At 38.0% G+C, this 22,160-nt stretch overlaps 1 protein-coding gene across 4 annotated transcripts in view; it reads right to left on the reverse strand.

The window, feature by feature from the left end:
* LOC137627084 (uncharacterized) overlaps nt 1–21,341 on the reverse strand; it is a 54,074-nt gene extending 32,733 nt beyond the window's left edge. Inside the window, exons 1-2 of one of the 4 annotated variants that reach the window (XM_068358083.1) lie at nt 21,168–21,341; nt 13,313–13,445 (exon numbers count right to left, since the gene is read on the reverse strand). In XM_068358083.1, coding sequence (XP_068214184.1) covers nt 13,313–13,354 — 42 coding nt within the window. In that variant the 5' untranslated portion in view covers nt 13,355–13,445; nt 21,168–21,341. Of the gene's footprint in view, nt 1–8,273; nt 8,395–13,312; nt 13,446–21,125 lie in introns of those variants that run through there. The other 3 variants (XM_068358082.1, XM_068358088.1, XM_068358086.1) reach the window with 3 other exon arrangements.
* Nucleotides 21,342–22,160: the final 819 nt, after the last annotated feature.

Consider the following 22,160-nt stretch of genomic DNA (forward strand, 5'->3'; position numbering starts at 1 on the left):
ATGGCCAATTTTCATTAAACAATTGAAATTATTAACTTCCATTATGGGTTTGATTTTATTTTGGTGGATGACATTATTTAAAAATTATGCTGTTACATTTGCTTTTCTCTAATAGCAACAGTGATTAAAATAGTTTTTCAACAAATATTTGTATCTGAATAAATTTCATAATGTATACTCATGTACTGATCTTTAAATTTGATGTTTTTAGCCAATAATATCGTAGATACCAAAATGACAAATTTGAAATTAATTTGTCTTTTTCTTAACTATACTATGGATATATTGTTCCGGGATAGCTGAAAACTAGTCATAAACTGTTTATGCCACGAGAACGACCTGCCACCAATTAGCAGAGGTCGAGGTAGACCAACCCACACACTCACTCTGTGTGTCATGTCACTTTTAATTGCAGGCAGGACTTTCAAGGGGGACAGGTGATGGTGGGCCAGGTTTTTATAGTTTGGAGGAATACAAATTACTTCCAAATTTGTCATTTGCTCTTTAGTATAGAGACTCACCCTTAGGTGGGTGGAAGTCCAAAAACCCAAGTGGCCGGGAACTTGAACTAGGATACGACTCTGAGCTCGTGAGAGGGGTACCCTGACACCTCGTGAACTCTTGGTTTGATAGGCACGAGAATTGACGGCCTGGGCAATCGTGGTGATTGCGTTGAAACTAAGCACCATGACTTGAACAGGTAAGGATAATGGAGTAGCTGACACTCCTTTTACCTGTCCCCCACTATATAATGCACTGCATACCTGTGGGAAATAAGAGAGAAACTACCGTTACAAGCTTCCTTTCGAGCTAGACATTGTCTGACTCCCCTTCACATGTAGAAAGGGTATGTAACATATAGATTTCAGGCTACACAAGGGCAATAGTTATTACCAGCAGTTGGAGGTAGGCCAGATTGCAGAGTCCTCCAAATGCTGTGCCACAAGAGAGGAGAAGATGAAGGAAAAAAAGGCCAGTCCTTCTGTCCATTCATGACAGACTAACACAGGGTAACATCTGCCCTTGACCGACTGCTACTTGTTGTGTAAGGGAACTGAGGTAGCTTACACCTTGTGTCGCACTACCACTAACTGGACCTATGGAGAATGTACCCAGCTTTCTGTGGGTTATATGTGGCAGGTAAGGGCCGTGAAGGTGTGCTGACGCTTCCAGAAGCCCGCTTGTAGGACCTGCGTCACAGTTGTTTCTTTTGAATGCGAAGGGACTTTACTAAAACCCCTATTATCGTGAGCTCTAGGTCTATGATGTCTTTGAGATAATCCAGCATTCAATGCCCATTCAATGACCTGGCAAATCTAAGCTGAGATCATATTCTTGGTGACTCCCTTGACCCTGCCTGTGCTTACCAACAGTTGTTTGACATGCGGGTGAGCTCCAGCAGTTTCGTTAGGATAGCGCCTTAGCGCTATCACAGCACACAGTAACAGTTGATCAGGATCATCGGTTACATGACATACACTCGAAATCCGGAAGGGGCTGAACATAAAGTAAGCTACAGTGTGATTACATGTCTTAGCAATGAACTCAGGGACAAAGTTGAGCGTTACTTCCTCCCATCCTTGAATTGGCCATGTCGTATGGAAGACCATGTAACTGGCTGGCTCACTTAGCAGAGGTCAGAGTGAGAAGGAAAACTGTCTTAAGAGTCAAGTCATGATCTGAGGACTAATGTAACGGTTCTTAACCCTGGATAGGTACGGTGGGTCGTTTGCGACCCCGAGCGTAAAAAAAAAACAGGTTTTTCTCACGTGACTCACCCCTGTGACTGAATTTGTGGGTGATCGACCTGCAGGAGGTGTCTCCCCTACACGCTCTAGTAGTGTCCAGATGTGCATTGCTGTAGCTGTACTCCTTCCCCGATTTCTGAGACGCGTCGGGGTCGTTCGCGTCCGAGTTTACCCTTCTGAGGTAGTCTGCATAATTATCAAAGTTATTACGTATTATGAAATTGTCGTAGAATGGTGCAACTTGTATAGGTTATCAGTTGTGGAAAGTCTTGGTGGATTGTTTGGCTACCATGTGCATGTTTTTTTTTTTAGTTAAAATGTCGTTCATCACCACGAGGACCATTTTACCGCGAGTGCCCCTTTTTCATTTTTTTTCATTTTTTTGCCAAGTCATTTTTCCGTAAGATATTGCCAAATAGTGTCGTAAAACTTTTGCTTGTTTAGTGTTGGAAAGTGTGTCTAGATGATCTGGCTACCCATGTATGACTTTGTTTTTGTCAGATACGACGTAGTTATTGGTATATTGGGTATTTAACTGCGGTTACCAATTTCTGTTTTTTTTTCAATATTTGTAAAAATTACTACGTAGTAAGGAATTGCCGTATATTATTGATTTTTTTTTCATGTTTATGTGTTAGAAAGTGTGCCTTGATGGTTGGGCTAACACGTGCATGTCTTTTTTTTTTATCTGAGATGTCGTATATTAGAATGTCGGGCATTTTACCGCGAGTGTCCCTTTTTAATTTTTTTTAATTTTTTTGCCAAGTCATTTTTCCGTAAGATATTGCGAAATAGTGTCGTAAAACTTTTGCTTTTTTAATGTTGGAAAGTGTGTCTAGATGATCTGGCTACCCATGCGTGATTTTGTTTTTGTCAGATACGACGTAGTTATTGGTATATTGGGTATTTAACTGCGGTTGCCAATTTCTGTTTTTTTTTCAATATTTGTAAAAATTTACTACGTAGTAAGGAATTGCCGTATATTATTGATTTTTTTTTCATGTTTATGTGTTAGAAAGTGTGCCTTGATGGTTGGGCTAACACGTGCATGTCTTTTTTTTTATCTGAGATGCCGTATATTAGAATGTTGAGCATTTTTCCGCGAGTGCCCCTTTTTATTTGTTTTGCATTTTTTTGCTTAGTCATGTTACCGTAAGGAATTGGCAAGTAATGTCACAAAACTTATATTTTTATAGTGTTGGAAAGTGTTTCTAGATGATCTGGCTACCCATGCCTATTTTTTTTTTAGCCAGATATGGCGTATATATAAGTATGTGTTCGATTTTCCTGTGATTGCCATTTTTTCGTTTTTTCCCATTTCTTTCAAAATTACTACGTACTAAGGAACTATCACAGAGTAATATTTCATTTATATGTTTATTTGTCGGAAAATATGCCTTGATGGTTTGCCTAGCACGTGGCTGAAATTTTTTTTTTCTGAAATGCCGTATATTAGAATGGCCATTTTTCCACGAGTGCCCCTTTTTATTTGTTTTGCATTTTTTTGCTTAGTCATGTTACCGTAAGGAATTGGCAAGTAGTGTCGCAAAACTTATATTTTTATAGTGTTGGAAAGTGTTTCTAGATGATCTGGCTACCCATGCCTATCTTTTTTTTAGCCAGATATGGCGTATATATAGGTATGTGTTCGATTTTCCGGTGATTGCCATTTTTTCGTTTTTTCCCAATTCTTTCAAAATTACTACGTACTAAGGAACTATCACAGAGTAATGATTCCTCTAGATGTTTATTTGTCGGAAAATTTTGTTTACTTTTTTTTTGATTGAATATCATCAAATTTTTTTAGCTAAAATATTGTTTTACATTTTTTTTTTTCGATTTTATTTCCCTTCAAAAAAAAAATTTTGGGTCAGAATTTTAATTTTATAGTCGTAAAATAATCGACAATTATCCAGCAACCCACCATACAATTTTTATGCATATCCAATAATAATTAGATTAGTAAATAACACCTTGAAATTGACATACCCTTCCTACATTTCAAGTGGCAGATTAGGGAGTCTGAGTCAGTGTGGTTGGCGGCCATTTTGTGGACATATCCGAAGCGTAAGCTGCCCTATCTATATATATTCTTGTTCCCTATAGAATTTGTGATATTTTGGTATATTTTTACCTGCATAAATATCATATTATATATTAAATATATGTATTTTTTTACGAAATTTCCAAGTACTCAAAAAATTACCTTTAGATATGGCCCCTGATATAAATGTAATTTACAAAATAATGAAGATTTTTTTACATATTTCTATTTTAGGATAACATATGTTTATTCCCTAAAAAAATTAGCCACTTCCTATTTCATTTGGGTACCCAAAAAAATTCATGAAATTTGGACAATTTTTTTTGGCCAAAAAAAGTTACCCTTTTTTTCTCATTTCAGATCTTCACCTCCATGGGTCTGACTTCATCCAAAATACATCAAGATGTGTCCTAAACATTCAAGAATCAATTCCTAAAAGGATTTGTGTATATATGTATAAACTTTTTTTTTATGAATTTTTATGTCAGGTCTTTTTTTTTCTACTTAATTTTTTAAAATATTTATAATAAATAGTTTTTATGCAGATGAGTAGTATTTATCTGTACAGTTGTTTTAAGCATTCATTGAAGTTTTTTTTTGGCAAAAGAAAAAATGAAGTTACTGCAAAAACTGATTTTTCTAGAATTTTTTTTGGCGTCGGGGTCGTTCGCGTCCGAGTATACCCTTAAAGGGGTGTCCGAGGACCGTACCTATCCAGGGTTAAGGGATTGTAGTACACGAGGTGGTCTAACATCCAACTTGGGGCAGGTAAGCTCAAAGCTCTGTATAAGGAGAGACAATTCCATCATGGAGGAAATGTTAACTCCATTTAGTCTAAAGACAGGGCTCAAGGCTAATCGATAGCAATGCACCTCCGAGACTGAGCAGAGTTTTTCCTCCTTGAGGTACAATAAGAACTCCGCTATCATGAGAATAGTGGCATCAAGAGGAGCGACTCATTCTATGCAATAACCAAAGAAGATAGCCCACTTCGCCCGATAGACGGAGATAGATGACCTACGGAGGTACCCAGACATTCTCTTTGGCACTGCTTGCGAAAAGCCTCTCTGCAAGAGATTCTGGGTAACCTCTAGTCATGAAGGTATATGGAAGCGACTGGCTTGTGGTATATCTCTGCGTGAGGTTGTTTGAGGAGGTCAGGAAGGAGAGGAAGCTCTCTTGCTACCTTGGTGAGCAGAAATAGAAGGTCTGGGTACCATTCTATTAACTGCCACAGCAGAGCTTTTAGGGTCATCAACAGGTCTTGCGATGCCCTCACCATGTTGATAAGTCTCTTCATCAGACAGAAGGAGGAACACATAGACATCCAGTTTGTCCACGGATGTTGGAAGGCATCTTGCAGAGATGCCTGGGGATCCAGTAAAGGCAAGCAGTACACAGAAGCTTCTGGTTTGGGGACGTCACAAACAGATCTATCATCGGTTGGCTATCCGAGGAAGCAAAGACCACTCGGAACCAACTATTATTATTAATATTATCACTTGCTAAGTAACAACCCTAGTTGGAAAAGCAGGATGAAAGAAGCCCAGGGGCTCCAACAGGGAAATTAGTCCAGTGAGGAGAGGAAAAAAGGAAAAATAGACTATTTTAAGAAGAGTAACATCACCAAAATAATATCGCCTATAAAAACTATATAAACTTTAACAAAACAAGAGGACGAGAAATTGAATAGAATAGTGTGCCCAAGTGTACCCTTAAGTAAGGGAACTCTAACCCAAGACAGTGGAAGACCATGGTACAGAGGCTATGACAATACCTAAAATTAAAGAACAATGGTTTGATTTTGGAGTGTCCTCCTAGAAGAGCTGCTTACCATAGCTGAAGAGTCTCTTCTACCCTTACCAAGAGGAAAGTAGCCACTGAACATTTACAGTGCAGTAGTTAATCCCTTGGGTGAAGAAGAATTGTTTGATAATCTCAGTTTTGTCAGGTGTATGAGGACAGAGGAGAATCTGTAAAGAATAGGCCAGACTATTCAGTGTATGTGTAGGCAAAGGGATAATGAACCGTACCCAGAGAGAAGGATCCAATATAGTACTGTCTGGCCCATCAAAAGATGCCATAACTCTCCAATGGTAGTATCTCAATGGGTGGCTGGTGCCTTGGTGAACCTACTAGCTGAGTCTTCCTGCTTAAATGGTCGGCAAGGACTTTTCTCTTGCCTGGAATGAGTCGGGTTTACAGGGCGATCGAGTTGTCATGAAGACTGTCCTTCTCCAACATGGTTTGGACTTCTGCCTGAAGGGCAAGGTCCTTCGCTTATCCCTTGGCAAAGGAACAGGATATCAGTGAATGATGAGTCAATGGAGGGAGAGAGAGAATGAACGGGATGTGGTACCCGAGCACGGAAGATGGAGACTGTCCAAAGTTTGGCCCCATAGAACTTGGATCTCCGCTACTTGTGCTTCAAGCATCCTTCCACCTCTGGATGGGCAGGAGGAATGCCCTCCTAGCGGGTGCAACCACGTCTTCCACCCCTACCTCCTATGCCTTTCAGACCCTTGCCATAAAAGGGTTGCTTCATATGAACGGAGTAAGAACTAAGTGATGAATTCCCTGCTCTGAGAGAATTTGAAGTTCCAGTAACTTAGTCCAGGACATTTCTATCCTGGTCTTGCCGGTTTTGGGACCGGAGCTTATGAATATACGATGGAGAATGAATTTTGATCTCCAACTCTCTTTGATCTGATGCTATAGCCTTAGGTGCAACCATGGGCAGAATGTCGTCAGAGTGGTCCAAAACTTCGTCTTGTGACTCATCCAGACCCGAACTCGCATCCACAAGAGCCTAGGCTGGATCAGGTTCGTCAACGGGGTCCCCTGCAGGGGCCTCAGACCTAGAGAGTAGGTCGGAACGGAACCAAGAACCTTTTGAGGCACAGTTCTTAGGAAGGGTCTTCATGTCCTTCTGCTCCCGGGACTTAGCCGAAAAGGAGGCAAGGAGCGACGTGTGGAGGATCCGCCAGGATCGACCAGGTCTCCATAAGTGGACTAGATGGTGCAGATGTCACGAACTCTACCAGAGACAGATTGTAATTGTCTGTGAATGAGATCTCCCTTGGAATTCTTGAACCCCTGCTTGTTCTCCTCTGGTGGCTATCCTCTAGGGGAGGCATCTTTTGTCGGTATACTCTCCTCCGTGATGATACCCAGCTTCTCCTAAATGGGATCAAGGCCAGCATGGGAGGCCTTAGACTAGGTATTTTTGGTACCTTGGTGACCGTTCGGTAGAAGCAGGAGAATGCTTTGAGGCAGTACTCCTATGCCTGAGGTCCACAGGTGGATCAAGACTCTCATGAGATCCTGACACCTTGACACCATGGGGGGATAGAGGCTGGCCTTATATAGGCTGCAATTGGTTTTCTAATTGCTTGGTTTTATGTCCTAACAAGATTCTGAAATCAGGGCGCGTTCTTCGCAAGCAAAGGGAAGGCCGCAGGAACCCTCAAGAGTTGAATGTTCATCAACGCACTGATGACGATCAGTTGCCTCTCTTGGTGAGGAAACCAAGGTGTGCGTGCGTGTTACCACAGTAGGGATGTAGCCAGACAAGCGAGCAGACCTTTATCAGTGGGAGGAGATCGTCCGTCCACATTGCCAGTGCGTGGTGGGTGAGTGCACTACGAAGTGCAAGACTCCCCTGCCCAACTAGTGCTCTTTCATCCATGAACCGTAGCAGTGTGAACATGGGCATGAACACTCGTCAAGGAACCTGCAGGAGGTTGACAAGCTGCCTTGTGTACTCATACAGGGGGAAGTACACGCTCTAATGTAAGGGGGCAAGGCTGAAACAGCTTGTCTGTGAACATTCGCTGCCATCGCTTACGAATGTCAGAACAAGCAAGATCTAGAAGTCCGAGGCAATAGTTTCAAAGGATCATACATTACAAGGTTCGTTGTGCTGTAGGGGCACGATGGCGAGATACTGGAGTGAGGCATAAACAAATCTAATGGCTGCTTGTGAGGTTCTCGAGGGGGAGACTACTCCAAAGATGAAGCCCTTTTCATATTAGCGAGAAGGACGACCTAACAGGGTGGAGGAATGTAATGTTTTTCTTGCTGAAGGAACCCAGTGTGCTGAGTAAGATCAGGGTGATGAGTACACCTGGCCAGGACTCTTGCGAGACCCTGCCAGCAAATCCTCATGTGGGTGAGAGGTGGCAGAGGAGGCCGTGGCTACCCCTTGTGGAAGCAGATGTGCACTCCCGGTTGTCTACCTCGCATAAAATTTTTAAGGCTAGTTTTCAGCTATGCTAGAACAATATATCCATATTAAAGAACAAAAGGTTTGTGTGTGTGTAGGAACGAACATGCTCTTGCTAACAAGAATTACCAATTTACATAACTTTAAACAAAGCTCTGGATATCTGTCAATGAAATTATAATACAATACTATCCTTACTAGCCCTCTCGTATAACAGAGAATTATGATTTAGAGTCTGAAATATACAAAGACTTACTTTAGCCAGTATAGTAGCGGTGGGCCCCGTAGGGCGAAGCATGATGAAATACTTGAGCACATTTTCATCTTCACTTGACATTTCGTCCTGAGGCGTCGCACTACAGAATATTGAGGGTGTTGTGGGTGTGATCGCATCTTCAGCATCATTTTGTACTCTCTGGATAGGCTCAGACATCCTGTGGAGGATTTATTTTTGCTTTATTTTTATTTTTTGTTTTTTGCCAAATCCTGTGAGAGAGAGAGAGAGAGAGAGAAAGAGAGAGAGAGAGAGAGAGAGAGAGAGAGAGAGAGAGAGAGAGAGAGAGAGAGAGAGAGAGAGATTGTGTTAGCGAGCGAAAGTAGTTAGTGTATCGATCGTTGGTGGTGAGAAAGACTGTTGGTATAAATGAGATTGTTTGTTTATGTTTTAGTTAGGTTACGACAGTGGTGAATGTCTTGGGTGAATGCTTTTTTTGATTGACTGCGTCCTGAGTCAGTTGTGTGAACGCTGGATTTATTATTTTTCTTTACCAGCGAGGAAGTGATTATTGATTTTCTGAGCCGTGATTCCTCCTTTGGAGAGGTTTTCTTAGAATGTAAAATTGTTTGTTGACGACTTGGCCCGTAACAGAACTTGATAGAACTGCTCAGATTGATTTACTTGTTGACGACCTGGACCGAATGAACTTCCGATTATTGTTTTGAGGATTGCTGCTGATGATGATGATGATGATGAAGATGGTGATGACCCCGATCAGGGAATTAAATTAGCTGTGGCAAATTGCCGCCCGATAGACTGTTTAGCACAAAGCTGTGACAGTGGTAGTTTGCCATAAAAGACAGTTGGCAGTGTGGGACGACTGTATTGGTGTCCCTAAAATATATATATAAACATATATTTTGAGTTGGTGTGCGGTTTAGATTTAAGTTTGTTAGGGTTTTTTGCGTTTATTTGGATGGGGTTTATGGTATATATATAGTGTAAAGTTTTTGATGCTGGTGATTCTAGTTTAAAGTGTTAAGTTTTGATTAGTTTAAAGTTTTTTTTTGTGGATGGTTTGGTTTGATTTATTATAGTTTGTAAGAAATATATAGTTTTAAGGTCATGTTTTTGTTTTGTTTTTGTCCTTTTGTCCAAGAGTCCCGCTGCTGATAACGTAAGGGGAAAGGTTGTATTGAGGAGACATTGGTCTGTTTAGAGTGATTCAAGGGTGTGGGGGTTGTTTTTGCAACATCCCGCCACATTATTTTGGCGCCCGAACAGGGACAGCCGAGGTGGGATTGAAGCTGGACTCTTAGACGAAGGACTGATAGGATAAGATATTAGATATAAGGTTGATGAAAAATGGAGGAGCAGTTGAGGGTTTTGAAGGAGGAATTGCGGCTGAGTAAGGAGCGTGAGGAGAAATTGTTGCAAGAGAATAAGTGGTTAAGGTGTGAGAATGAGGAGATGCATAGGAAACTGAGGGAAATTCAGGGAACTGTAGAGAGAGTGGAAGAGGGTGTTGAGATGAGGATGCGAGAGAATGAAGAACGGACGGAGAAACGAATGGAAGATATGATGGGGCAAGTAATGGGGATGATGAAAACTATAATGGGTGAAGGTGCAGTCGGAGGAGTGTCCTCAGTTTCGGGTAATGGGTTGATAGTGGATGAGAAGGCTAAGGTTAGTGATAATGGGAAAGGAAGTGATAGTGATAGTAATAGTAATAGTGATAGTGAGATTGAAGATAAGGGAATTAGGCATAGTAAGGATGAACAAAAATGTAATAGGAAGAATAAGAAAGGTAAAAGTGATGTAAAGAAAGAGAAGAAAAAGTGTCAGGATGATAGCAAGGATGATCGTGAATGGGTGAAAGTGGTAAGTAAGAAAAAGGGTAAGAAGGGAATGGTTAAGGATAGGAATTTAAGTGTGGAAGTGGATTCATTATATTCAAATGAGGAAGAAGGTAACAAGGGAGTAGACAGTGATGATAGCAGTGAGAATGAACGTGATGTAAGACTGTGTTTATGAGAGAGGTACCTCGGTGTGAAAGGTTCAATGAGCATAGCAGTAGGGATGTATATGATTTTTTCAAGGAGTATGAGAGGTATTGTCAGGAAAAGTATGGTGATAGTAAAAGAGTTTGGGCTAGGGAGTTAGGAGAATATTTGACTGGGTATTTGTTGACGATGTATGGAGTGATAATGAGTGTAGGGGACGTTGATTATGAAAGTGTGAAAAAGAGAATAATTGAGCAGGTAAAACGTATGAAAGGGAGTGTTAAGTATAAGTGTAAGAATGATTTTGATGAAGCACGGATGAATGCAGGAGAAGCGATATCGATGTATGTATGTAGGTTGGAAACTTTAGCTAGGAAGAAGTATGGGGATGAAGGTATAAATGAGAATAAGGAGTTAATGAGGAAGTTTTTGGCAACAGTACCTGAGAATGTGTGTGAATTTATTAATTTGAAACGCAAGGAGAAAATGAGGTGGACGCAAGAGAGATTGACATGGGATGATATACTAGAGGTAGTTGAGGATTATGAGTTAGATAGTTGCATGAAAGAAAGTAAATCTGTGAGTGTAAGAACTGGAATGGATGAAAGCGTAATAGAATTTGGTAGTTATAAGGATGCAATTTTTAGAGGGCCAATGAGGGTAGCTGATAGTGTAGTAGATAGGAGTGTTAGGGCGAGTAATGTGGGAATACCTGTAAGGACAAATGAAGGGTTTAGGCAAGGGAATCAGGTTTGGAGGGATAGGAGTGCTAGTGCGCAGCAAGGTAGGTCAGGCAGTTGTATCCGTGAAGAGAAGTGTTATAGGTGTGGGAAAGTAGGACATAAGAAGAATGAATGTAGATGGGCCCTAGGTGCTTGTTTTGGATGTGGTGAGGTAGGGCATAGAATTAGCGAGTGTAAGAAAGAGAAAGGGGTTAAATGTTATCGGTGTGGTATGACTGGGCATGTAGCGAGTTGATGTCGTAGTAATCGTATGAATGTGATTTGTGGTAATTGTGGTAAGGATGGTCATTATGCTAGAATGTGCAAGGAGCCGCGGGGTAAGTGTACTGAATGTGGTGCAGATGGGCATATAGCTAGGGTTTGTAGGAAGAAGGGAGTAAGTCAGCCAGGATGTTCGAGAAACTAGAGTGTAAGAGGGTTCAGCTGGGTGAGTCCTCCTGTGTGTGTGGAAGGAATAGGATTAATGTTTGTGAGAATGGGATGAATAATTGGTTGGAAATGAGCAAGTATGAATCTAGTATGCATGAGAAGTTAGGGCTGGAAAATAAACAATTAGTGTTAGTTGAATATAGGAAAAAGAGGCGTTTGAAAGTTTTAAGTGAGGAGAAAGTGCAAGGAAAATTTATAGGTATAGGTAAGAATACGAATAAGTATGACAAGGGTGTAAATGTAAAAGTGAGTGTGGAGGATAAATGTATTAATACAGATGAAACGTGGCTGAGTATGAATGATACTTATAGTGTGTGTGGCTTTTCGTTAGATGATGTAGAAGAAAAAATCAATAACGCAAGAATGAGAGACAGGAGAATGATAAGTAGCATGAATGAATCTTTTGCTAAAGTTGAGAATGTTTTTGATGAAATGGATGAACTGTTTACAGAAATGAGTGTAATTATAGGGCCGAACGAGGTAGATGGGATTGTACATGATACATTAGATGATATGGATTTAGATAAGAATAGTGTTAATGTAGCGAATGATTGTGATAAGGAAGAAGTGAATGAGAGAGTGTATGAAGGCCCAGTTACTCGGAGTAGAGGTCCCGTTCCCGACTGCGAATGGGTATTGAAAAAAATATTATTGTAAGTTTTGTGTGAGACGGATTTGGCAAAGTAAGGGGGGAGGAATGTGGAGGATTTATTTTTGCTTTATTTTTATTTTTTGTTTTTTGCCAAATCCTGTGAGAGAGAGAGAGAGAGAGAGAGAGAGAGAGAGAGAGAGAGAGAGAGAGAGAGAGAGAGAGAGAGATTGTGTTAGCGAGCGAAAGTAGTTAGTGTATCGATCGTTGGTGGTGAGAAAGACTGTTGGTATAAATGAGATTATTTGTTTATGTTTTAGTTATGTTACGACAGTGGTGAATGTCTTGGGTGAATGCTTTTTTTGATTGACTGCGTCCTGAGTCAGTTGTGTGAACGCTGGATTTATTATTTTTCTTTACCAGCGAGGAAGTGATTATTGATTTTCTGAGCCGTGATTCCTCCTTTGGAGAGGTTTTCTTAGAATGTAAAATTGATTGTTGACGACTTGGCCCGTAACAGAACTTGATAGAACTGGTCAGATTGATTTACTTGTTGACGACCTGGACCGAATGAACTTCCGATTATTGTTTTGAGGATTGCTGCTGATGATGATGATGATGATGAAGATGGTGATGACCCCGATCAGGGAATTAAATTAGCTGTGGCAAATTGCCGCCCGATAGACTGTTTAGCATAAAGCTGTGACAGTGGTAGTTTGCCATAAAAGACAGTTGGCAGTGTGGGACGACTGTATTGGTGTCCCTAAAATATATATATAAACATATATTTTGAGTTGGTGTGCGGTTTAGATTTAAGTTTGTTAGGGTTTTTTGCGTTTATTTGGATGGGGTTTATGGTATATATATAGTGTAAAGTTTTTGATGCTGGTGATTCTAGTTTAAAGTGTTAAGTTTTGATTAGTTTAAAGTTTTTTTTTGTGGATGGTTTGGTTTGATTTATTATAGTTTGTAAGAAATATATAGTTTTAAGGTCATGTTTTTGTTTTGTTTTTGTCCTTTTGTCCAAGAGTCCCGCTGCTGATAACGTAAGGGGAAAGGTTGTATTGAGGAGACATTGGTCTGTTTAGAGGGATTCAAGGGTGTGGGGGTTGTTTTTGCAACATCCCGCCACAATCCCAAAGATGTATACTGGTGAATGGCTGTAGGAAATTGAGGCCTTTTGAAATATCCAGTATTGTGATGCGAATCGTAAGTCGAACGGGTATTTTTCAATTTTATATTGTACAAAGTTTTCCCTTTCTGTGCTTTGAAAATTTGATGCATTTCTTAATAGTTATTAGGTATTTCAATTACCTGCTGCCTTCCCAAATGAGTTCCAGTTGTAATGAATAACATATCTTTAGCAGGATATCATAGTGCTTTTATGGGATTCCCCATTATTAAAAATGGCATCCCACGTTCCATGTCGGTCCTTTCCTTGCTGTATCTGGAAAAGAAAATAGTTATAATAAAAGAGTTATCATCCAATTTCAAAGGAATGATCACAAAATTTAGCTACCTAAACACATCGGCCAAATATTTGTCAACAAATATAATGCGGCAGCAATTTAGTTCTTAATGGCTAACAGTCCTACTAATGAAACCATATCTGACAATTAATGATAGCCAGAATATACCTTCAGGTTCTAATCGCTTACGTTAAGGTGATAGTGTGAGGCATATTATTGTAGATGTTTAGTACATATGATGGGCTGAATTGTGTAAAGATTTTTAAGTAATAACTGCATTGTATGACATAGTAAACAAGATTAGTTCAGATTAAATAAGGCAAGAGCTATGAAAGGCAGCTCTATTAGGAAAAGGACACTCCAAAATCAAACCATTTTTCTCCAGTCTTGGCTAGTGTCATAACCACTCGACCATGGTCACAGGGGGCTGTAGCACCCGTGGTAGGTACATAGTTATTATTATCGTTATTATTACTAGCCAAGCTACAACCCCAGTTGGAAAAGCAAGATGCTACAAGCCCAAGGGCTCCAATAGGGAAAAATGGCCAAGTGAGGAAAGGCAATAAGGATATAAATAAATGATGAGAACAAATTTACAATAAATCATTCTAAAAACGTCAAAACAGATATGTTATATATAAACAATAAAAAGACTCATGTCACCCTGGTCAACATAAAAACATTTGCTGTAAATTTGAACTTTTGAGGTTCTACTGATTCAACTACCCGATCAGGAAGATCCTTCCACAACTTGGTCACAGCTGGAATAAAACTTCTAGAATACTGTGTAGTATTAAGCCTCATGATGGAGAAGGCCTGGCTATTAGAATTAACTGCCTGCCTAGTATTTCGAACAGGATAGAGTTGTCCAGGGAGATCTGAATGTAAAGGATGGTCAGAATTATGAATAATCTTATGCAGCATGTATAATGAACTAATTGAACGACGATGCCAAAGATTAATATCTAGATCAGGAATAAGAACTTTAATAGACCATAAGTTTCTGTCCAACAAATTAAGATGAGAATCAGCAGCTGAAGACCAGACGGGAGAAAAATACTCAGAACAAGGTAGAATGAAAGAATTAAAACACTTCTTCAGGATAGATTGATCACCGAAAATCTTGTAAGACTTTCCCAATAAGCCAATTTTTTGTGCAATTGAAGAAGACACAGACCTAATGTGTTTCTCAAAAGTAAATTTTCTGTCGAGAATCACACCTAAAATTTTAAAAGTCATACAAATTTAAAGAAACATTATTAATACTGAGATTCAGATGTTGAGGAGCCACCGTCCTTGACCTTCTTACAATCATACTTTGAGTTTTGTTAGGATTCAACTTCATACCCCATAATTTGCACCATGCACTAATTCTAGCTAAATCTCTATTGAGGGATTCACCAAACCTAGATCTACATTCAGGGAATGGAATTGATGCAAAGAGAGTAGCATCATCTGCATATGCAACAAGCTTGTTTTCTACGCCAAACCACATGTCATGTGTATATAGTATGAAAAGTAATGAGCCAAGAACACTACCCTGTGGAACACCGGATATCACATTCCTATACTCATTATGGAGCCCATCAACAACTCTTTGAGATCTATTGCTTAGAAAATCAATAATAATGCTAAGAAACGACCCACCCACTTCCAACTGTTTGAGTTTGAAAATAAGGACCTCATGATTAACATGGTCAAATGCAGCACTAAAATCAAGGCCAATAATAGTAATAATAATAATGATAATAATATATATATATATATATATATATATATATATATATATATATATATATATATATATATATATATATATATATATATATATATATATATATATATATATAATATATACTGTATATATACACATACATACATATTATGTGCACATATACATACACATATATATAAGTATATATATGTATACTGCATATGTATGTATATATATATATATATATATATATATATATATATATATATATATATATATATATATATATATATATATATATATATATCACCCATAACTAGTCCACTGCAGGACAAAGGCCTCAGACATGTCCTTCCACTCCTGTCTGTTTATGGCCTTTCTATGTCAGTCTATATCAGTAATCTTTCTTAGTTCGTCAATCTATCGTTTTCTCTCCCTTACTAGTTTCATTTCTTTTGCAATCTTTAGGGACCCATTCTGCATTTCTTAATGTCCATCTATTGTGTGTCATTCTCATTATATGTCCTACCAATGTCCATTTCTTTTTCTTACAAGTTGTTAGAGTATCCACTATTTTAGTTTGCTCTCGCATCCATGTTGCTCTTTTTCTGTCTCTCAGTGTTATTACAATTATTATTCTTTCCATAGCTCTTTGAGTTGTAACTAGCTTATCTTCTAAGGCTTTGGTAAGGCTCCAAGTTTCTTATGCATTAGTTAATACCAGTAGGACCATCTCATTAAATACTTTTCCTTTTAGAGAAAGTGGCATTTTACTTTTCATAATCTCATTTTGTTTACCTAAAGTGCTCCATCCCATGCTTATCCTTCACTTTATTTTGGTCTTATGTCCTGTGGAAACACGTACTGTCTGTCCTAAGTATGTATATCCTCATTAACAATCTCTAGAGGCTCTTCCATAACTCTTATTTGTTGTCTCTGCATTTCCATTGAACATTATCTTAGTTTTACTCATATTCATTTTCAGTTCTACATTTCTGCTTTCTCTATTCAAATGTTCTATCATCTTTTGCTATTCCTTCCATGATTCACTAAAAAGATAAATGTCATCGGCAACATTTTCCCAATCTAAATTCCTAAAAACTTCTTCTAGACAGGCTGTGAATAATTTAGGAGAAATGGGGTCTCCCTGTCTCACTACTTTCTCAATCGGAATTTTCTCACTATCTTTATGTAGTTTTTAACCCTGGTGGGTCGTCCGCGACCTCGAGCATAAAAAAAAAAGAGGTTTTTCTCACGTGACTCACCCCCGTGACTGAATTTGTGGGTGATCGACCTGCAGTAGGTGTCTCGCCTACACGCTCTAGTAGTGTCCAGATGTGCATTGCTGTAGCTGTACTCCTTCCCCGATTTCTGAGACGTGTCGGGGTCGAGCGCGACCGAGTTTACCCTTCTAAGGTAATTTGCATAATTATCAAAGTTATTACGTATTATGAAATTGTCGTAGAATGGTGCAACTTGTATAGGTTATCAGTTGTGGAAAGTCTTGGTGGATTGTTTGGCTACCATGTGCATGATTTTTTTTTTTAGTTAAAATGTAGTTCATCACCACGAGGACCATTTTACCGCGAGTGGCCCTTTTTCATTTTTTTCATTTTTTTGCCAAGTCATTTTTCCGTAAGATATTGCCAAATAGTGTCGTAAAACTTTTGCTTTTTTAGTGTTGGAAAGTGTGTCTAGATGATCTGGCTACCCATGCGTGACTTTGTTTTTGTCAGATACGACGTAGTTATTGGTATATTGGGTATTTAACTGCGGTTGCCAATTTCTGTTTTTTTTTTCAATATTTGTAAAAATTTACTACGTAGTAAGGAATTGCCGTATATTATTGATTTTTTTTTTCATGTTTATGTGTTAGAAAGTGTGCCTTGATGGTTGGGCTAACACGTGCATGTCTTTTTTTTTTATCTGAGATGCCGTATATTAGAATGTTGGGCATTTTACCGCGAGTGCCTCTTTTTCATTTTTTTTCATTTTTTTGCCAAGTCATTTTTCTGTAAGATATTGCCAAATAGTGTCGTAAAACTTTGGCTTTTTTAGTATTGGAAAGTGTGTCTAGATGATCTGGCTACCCATGCGTGACTTTGTTTTTGTCAGATACGACGTAGTTATTGGTATATTGGGTATTTAACTGCGGTTGCCAATTTCTGTTTTTTTTTTTCAATATTTGTAAAAATTTACTACGTAGTAAGGAATTGCCGTATATTATTGATTTTTTTCATGTTTATGTGTTAGAAAGTGTGCCTTGATGGTTGGGCTAACACGTGCATGTCTTTTTTTTTATCTGAGATGCCGTATATTAGAATGTTGGGCATTTTTCCGCGAGTGCCCCTTTTTATTTGTTTTGCATTTTTTTGCTTAGTCATGTTACCGTAAGGAATTGGCAAGTAGTGTCGCAAAACTTATATTTTTATAGTGTTGGAAAGTGTTTCTAGATGATCTGGCTACCCATGCCTATTTTTTTTTAGCCAGATATAGCGTATATATAGGTATGTGTTCGATTTTCCTGTGATTGCCATTTTTTCGTTTTTTCCCATTTCTTTCAAAATTACTACGTACTAAGGAACTATCACAGAGTAATGATTCATTTAGATGTTTATTTGTCGGAAAATATGCCTTGATGGTTTGCCTAGCACGTGGCTGAAATTTTTTTCTTCTGAAATGCGTATAATAAAATGTTGGCCATTTTTCCGCGAGTGCCCCTTTTTATTTGTTTTTCATTTTTTTACTTAGTCATGTTACCGTAAGGAATTGGCAAGTAGTGTCGCAAAACTTATATTTTTATAGTGTTGGAAAGTGTTTCTAGATGATCTGGCTACCCATGCCTATTTTTTTTTAGCCAGATATAGCGTATATATAGGTATGTGTTCGATTTTCCTGTGATTGACATTTTTTCGTTTTTTCCCATTTCTTTCAAAATTACTACGTACTAAGGAACTATCACAGAGTAATGATTCATTTAGATGTTTATTTGTCGGAAAATATGCCTTGATGGTTTGCCTAGCACGTGGCTGAAATTTTTTTCTTCTGAAATGCGTATAATAAAATGTTGGCCATTTTTCCGCGAGTGCCCCTTTTTATTTGTTTTTCATTTTTTTACTTAGTCATGTTACCGTAAGGAATTGGCAAGAAGTGTCGCAAAACTTATATTTTTATAGTGTTGGAAAGTGTTTCTAGATGATCTGGCTACCCATGCCTATCTTTTTTTTAGCCAGATATGGCGTATATATAGGTATGTGTTCGATTTTCCTGTGATTGCCATTTTTTCGTTTTTTCCCATTTCTTTCAAAATTACTACGTACTAAGGAACTATCACAGAGTAATGATTCATTTAGATGTTTATTTGTCGGAAAATGTGCCTTGATGGTTTGCCTAGCACGTGGCTGAATTTTTTTTTTTCTGAAATGCCGTATATTAGAATGTTAGCCATTTTTCCGCGAGTGCCCCTTTTTATTTGTTTTGCATTTTTTTGCTTAGTCATGTTACCATAAGGAATTGGCAAGTAGTGTCACAAAACTTGTATTTTTATAGTGTTGGAAAGTGTTTCTAGATGATCTGGCTACCCATGCCTATCTTTATTTTTAGCCAGATATGGCGTATATATAGGTATGTGTTCCATTTTCCTGCGATTGCCACTTTTTCGTTTTTTCCCATTTCTTTCAAAATTACTACGTATTAAGGAACTATCACAGAGTAATGATTCCTCTAGATGTTTATTTGTCGGAAAATTTTGTTTACTTCTTTTTTGATTGAATATCATCAAATTTTTTTAGCTAAAATATTATATTGTTTTACATTTTTTTTTTCGATTTTATTTCCCTTCAAAAAAAATTTTTTGGGTCAGAATTTTAATTTTATAGTCGTAAAATAATCGACAATTATCCAGCAACCCACCATACAATTTTTATGCATATCCAAGAATAATTAGATTAGTAAATAACACATTGAAATTGACATACCCTTCATACATTTCAAGTGGCAGATTAGGGAGTCTGAGTCAGTGTGGTTGGCGGCCATTTTGTGGACATATCTGAAGCGTAAGTTGCCCTATCTATATATATTCTTGTTCCCTATAGAATTTGTGATATTTTGGTATATTTTTACCTGCATAAATATCATATTATATATTAAACATATGTATTTTTTTACGAAATTTCTAAATACTCAAAAAATTACCTTTAGATATGGCCCCTGATATAAATGTAATTTACAAAATAATGAAGATTTTTTTACATATTTCTATTTTAGGATAACATATGTTTATTCCCTAAAAAAATTAGCCACTTCCTATTTCATTTGGGTACCCAAAAAAATTCATGAAATTTGGACAAATTTTTTTGGCCAAAAAAAGTTACACTTTTTTTCTCATTTCAGATCTTCACCTCCATGGGTCTGACTTCATCCAAAATACATCAAGATGTGTCCTAAACATTCAAGAATCAATTCCTAAAAGGATTTGTGTATATATGTATAAACTTTTTTTATGAATTTTTATGTAAGGTCTTTTTTTTCTACTTAATTATTTAAAATATTTATAATAAATAGTTTTTCTGCAGATGAGTAGTATTTATCTTTACAGTTGTTTTAAGCATTCATTGAAGTTTTTTTTGGCAAAAGAAAAAAGGAGGTTACTGCAAGAACTGATTTTTCAAGAATTTTTTTTGGCGTCGGGGTCGCGCGCGTCCGAGTATACCCTTAAAGGGGTGTCCGAGGAGCGTACCTATCCAGGGTTAATATTGCCGTACTTCCTGTGTAGATATCTTCAAGTGTCCTAACTTGAGATTCTTCTATTCCATATTTCTGAAGGGCTTCCTGTATATATATATATATATATATATATATATATATATATATATATATATATATATATATATATATATATATATATATATATATATATATATATGTGCTACTATAGCGTGAGGTCTACTGCCGAATTAAGGCCGATTCACACGACCCGTTTTCTTTCCGACAGGCTGGCCGTCGGTTAAGCGGCGTCTAGGTTTCTTACGTGTATTCAAATGCAACTGTTCACACGACCCGTCAGGCAGACGGCGGCCCTCGGACGTCGCCCTTCCGAGGCAGCTCGGCTTTCTTCCCAAGAAACCCCGACCGGTTTGACGGACGTTAGCCACCCGTCCCAATCAGCGGGTGGATGATGTTTTGTGTGAACGAGGACCTGTATTGTACCCGTTCGTTTTGTGGCCTACAACCCCGACTTTTCCTCATAGTATAGACTCAGTCATAGAAATTAGTTAGTTTGTTGTTGACACCATGTAGGCTATTAGAGGTTAATTGAACTTTTTCAAGGGTATGAGGAGATGTTTGTCATGGCAATCAAGATGTATAGAAATAATTTACATAAATAAAAGATATGGAAAATGACTGGAGAGGCATTAAATAAAACAGGTAATTTATCGCAATTTTAATATTCTTGGCATAGTGCATAAAGCATTATGAAGTTGCATAACTTATTTTATCAACACAGTTATCAACCAACATTTTAAAGTGTCAAAATTATCGTAATTTACTCGGTCCTCACGTGACAGTCTAAGTAAACAATGAAAACTGCGCGCTGGTAAACGGATACGGAACGCCTCGTGTGAATGTACAACATTTCGACGGCGGTTAGCCACCACCCAAGGCCCATAGGTTAGGTTAGGTTATTCTATGGGCCTTGCCACCACCCAGCCTGTCGGAAAGAAAACGGGTCGTGTGAATCGGCCTTTATTCGTCCCTCATAGATAAAACACATTTCATACATTTGTTTAAGCAATAAACACTTAATCTAAACATATCTTAGAAATGACTTAAATAGATTATTGGATTTCTAATATACATACACATACTCACTAATATTATACACACACACACACACACACACACACACATATATTCATGTCTCTGTAGATGCAATGGAACTTACTTGAAGTGAGGGTTAAAGTTATCGTAACATTAGGCAACACACCTCTGGCTCTTCTTGTAGATGACCACAGAACACCGTTCGAATGGAAGACAATTTACAAACAGTCTTTATAAACGTTTTTTCACTTGTAAAGAGAAACTTTTTGGCTAATTAATGGTGTTATTGTTAGCGAAATATTCGTTGTCAACGGCCACAGTTTCATCAGCTGACTGTGACTGACTGTGAGGAGTCTGGACCAGTGGTGCCGTTTTATCAAGAAGGAAATCCCACAGATTCCCACAAATTATTTTCAGGGTCCCACAAAATATCCCATGAATTTTTTTTTTTTTTCAAATTTATTGTAAATTCGATTTCCCTTGAATACATCATTCAGTAATAGGAAATCTATGTGCTCTGTATTTTCAAAAGATGTATAACTAAGATAAGTTTTTGAATTTCCTGCTTTATTTTGAAAATATACAGTAGGCCTACTGGCCAACAAAGGCTGTAGAGTGACACAATTACAATAATCCTTGGATAAAAAAAAAATATTCCTTAGAAATTGAGACAATGAGAATTAACATGTGCACGAAGAAAAGCAATAATCAATAATAGCTTGAAAGCCTAACCACAACAAATTAACATTAATATTCCTCTTCGTCCTCATGTGCTAAAGCCAGCAAATCACTGTTACATTCCTAGTATTCAATTACATCCTTAGCAAATTTTTTACCATATCAATAGGTGGCTCATAAGTTATACAAGTTTCATTTTGGAGCTTTAGGCCATGCCTTATTAACAAAATTGCCTCAACGCTCCATACAACTAGGCGGTTCCTCAACTTACTGTGTACTACGTTCATTTGAAAAAATATCCTCTCGACCGAGGCATTAGAGAATGGCAGTGAAAGAAGTGCTAAGGCCAAGAATGAAACATTAGGAAATCGTTTCTGGCCTGTTAAATTTATCTTTTCGTTAACTAATACCCAGAATGAAAAAAAAAAAAAAACATCTTTCATGCAATCATGAGGCCATTCTTCGAAGCATAAAGCTTTCA

The sequence above is a fragment of the Palaemon carinicauda genome, chromosome 34 (genome assembly GCF_036898095.1).
Source record: "Palaemon carinicauda isolate YSFRI2023 chromosome 34, ASM3689809v2, whole genome shotgun sequence".
Taxonomy (NCBI): Eukaryota; Metazoa; Arthropoda; class Malacostraca; order Decapoda; family Palaemonidae; genus Palaemon; species Palaemon carinicauda.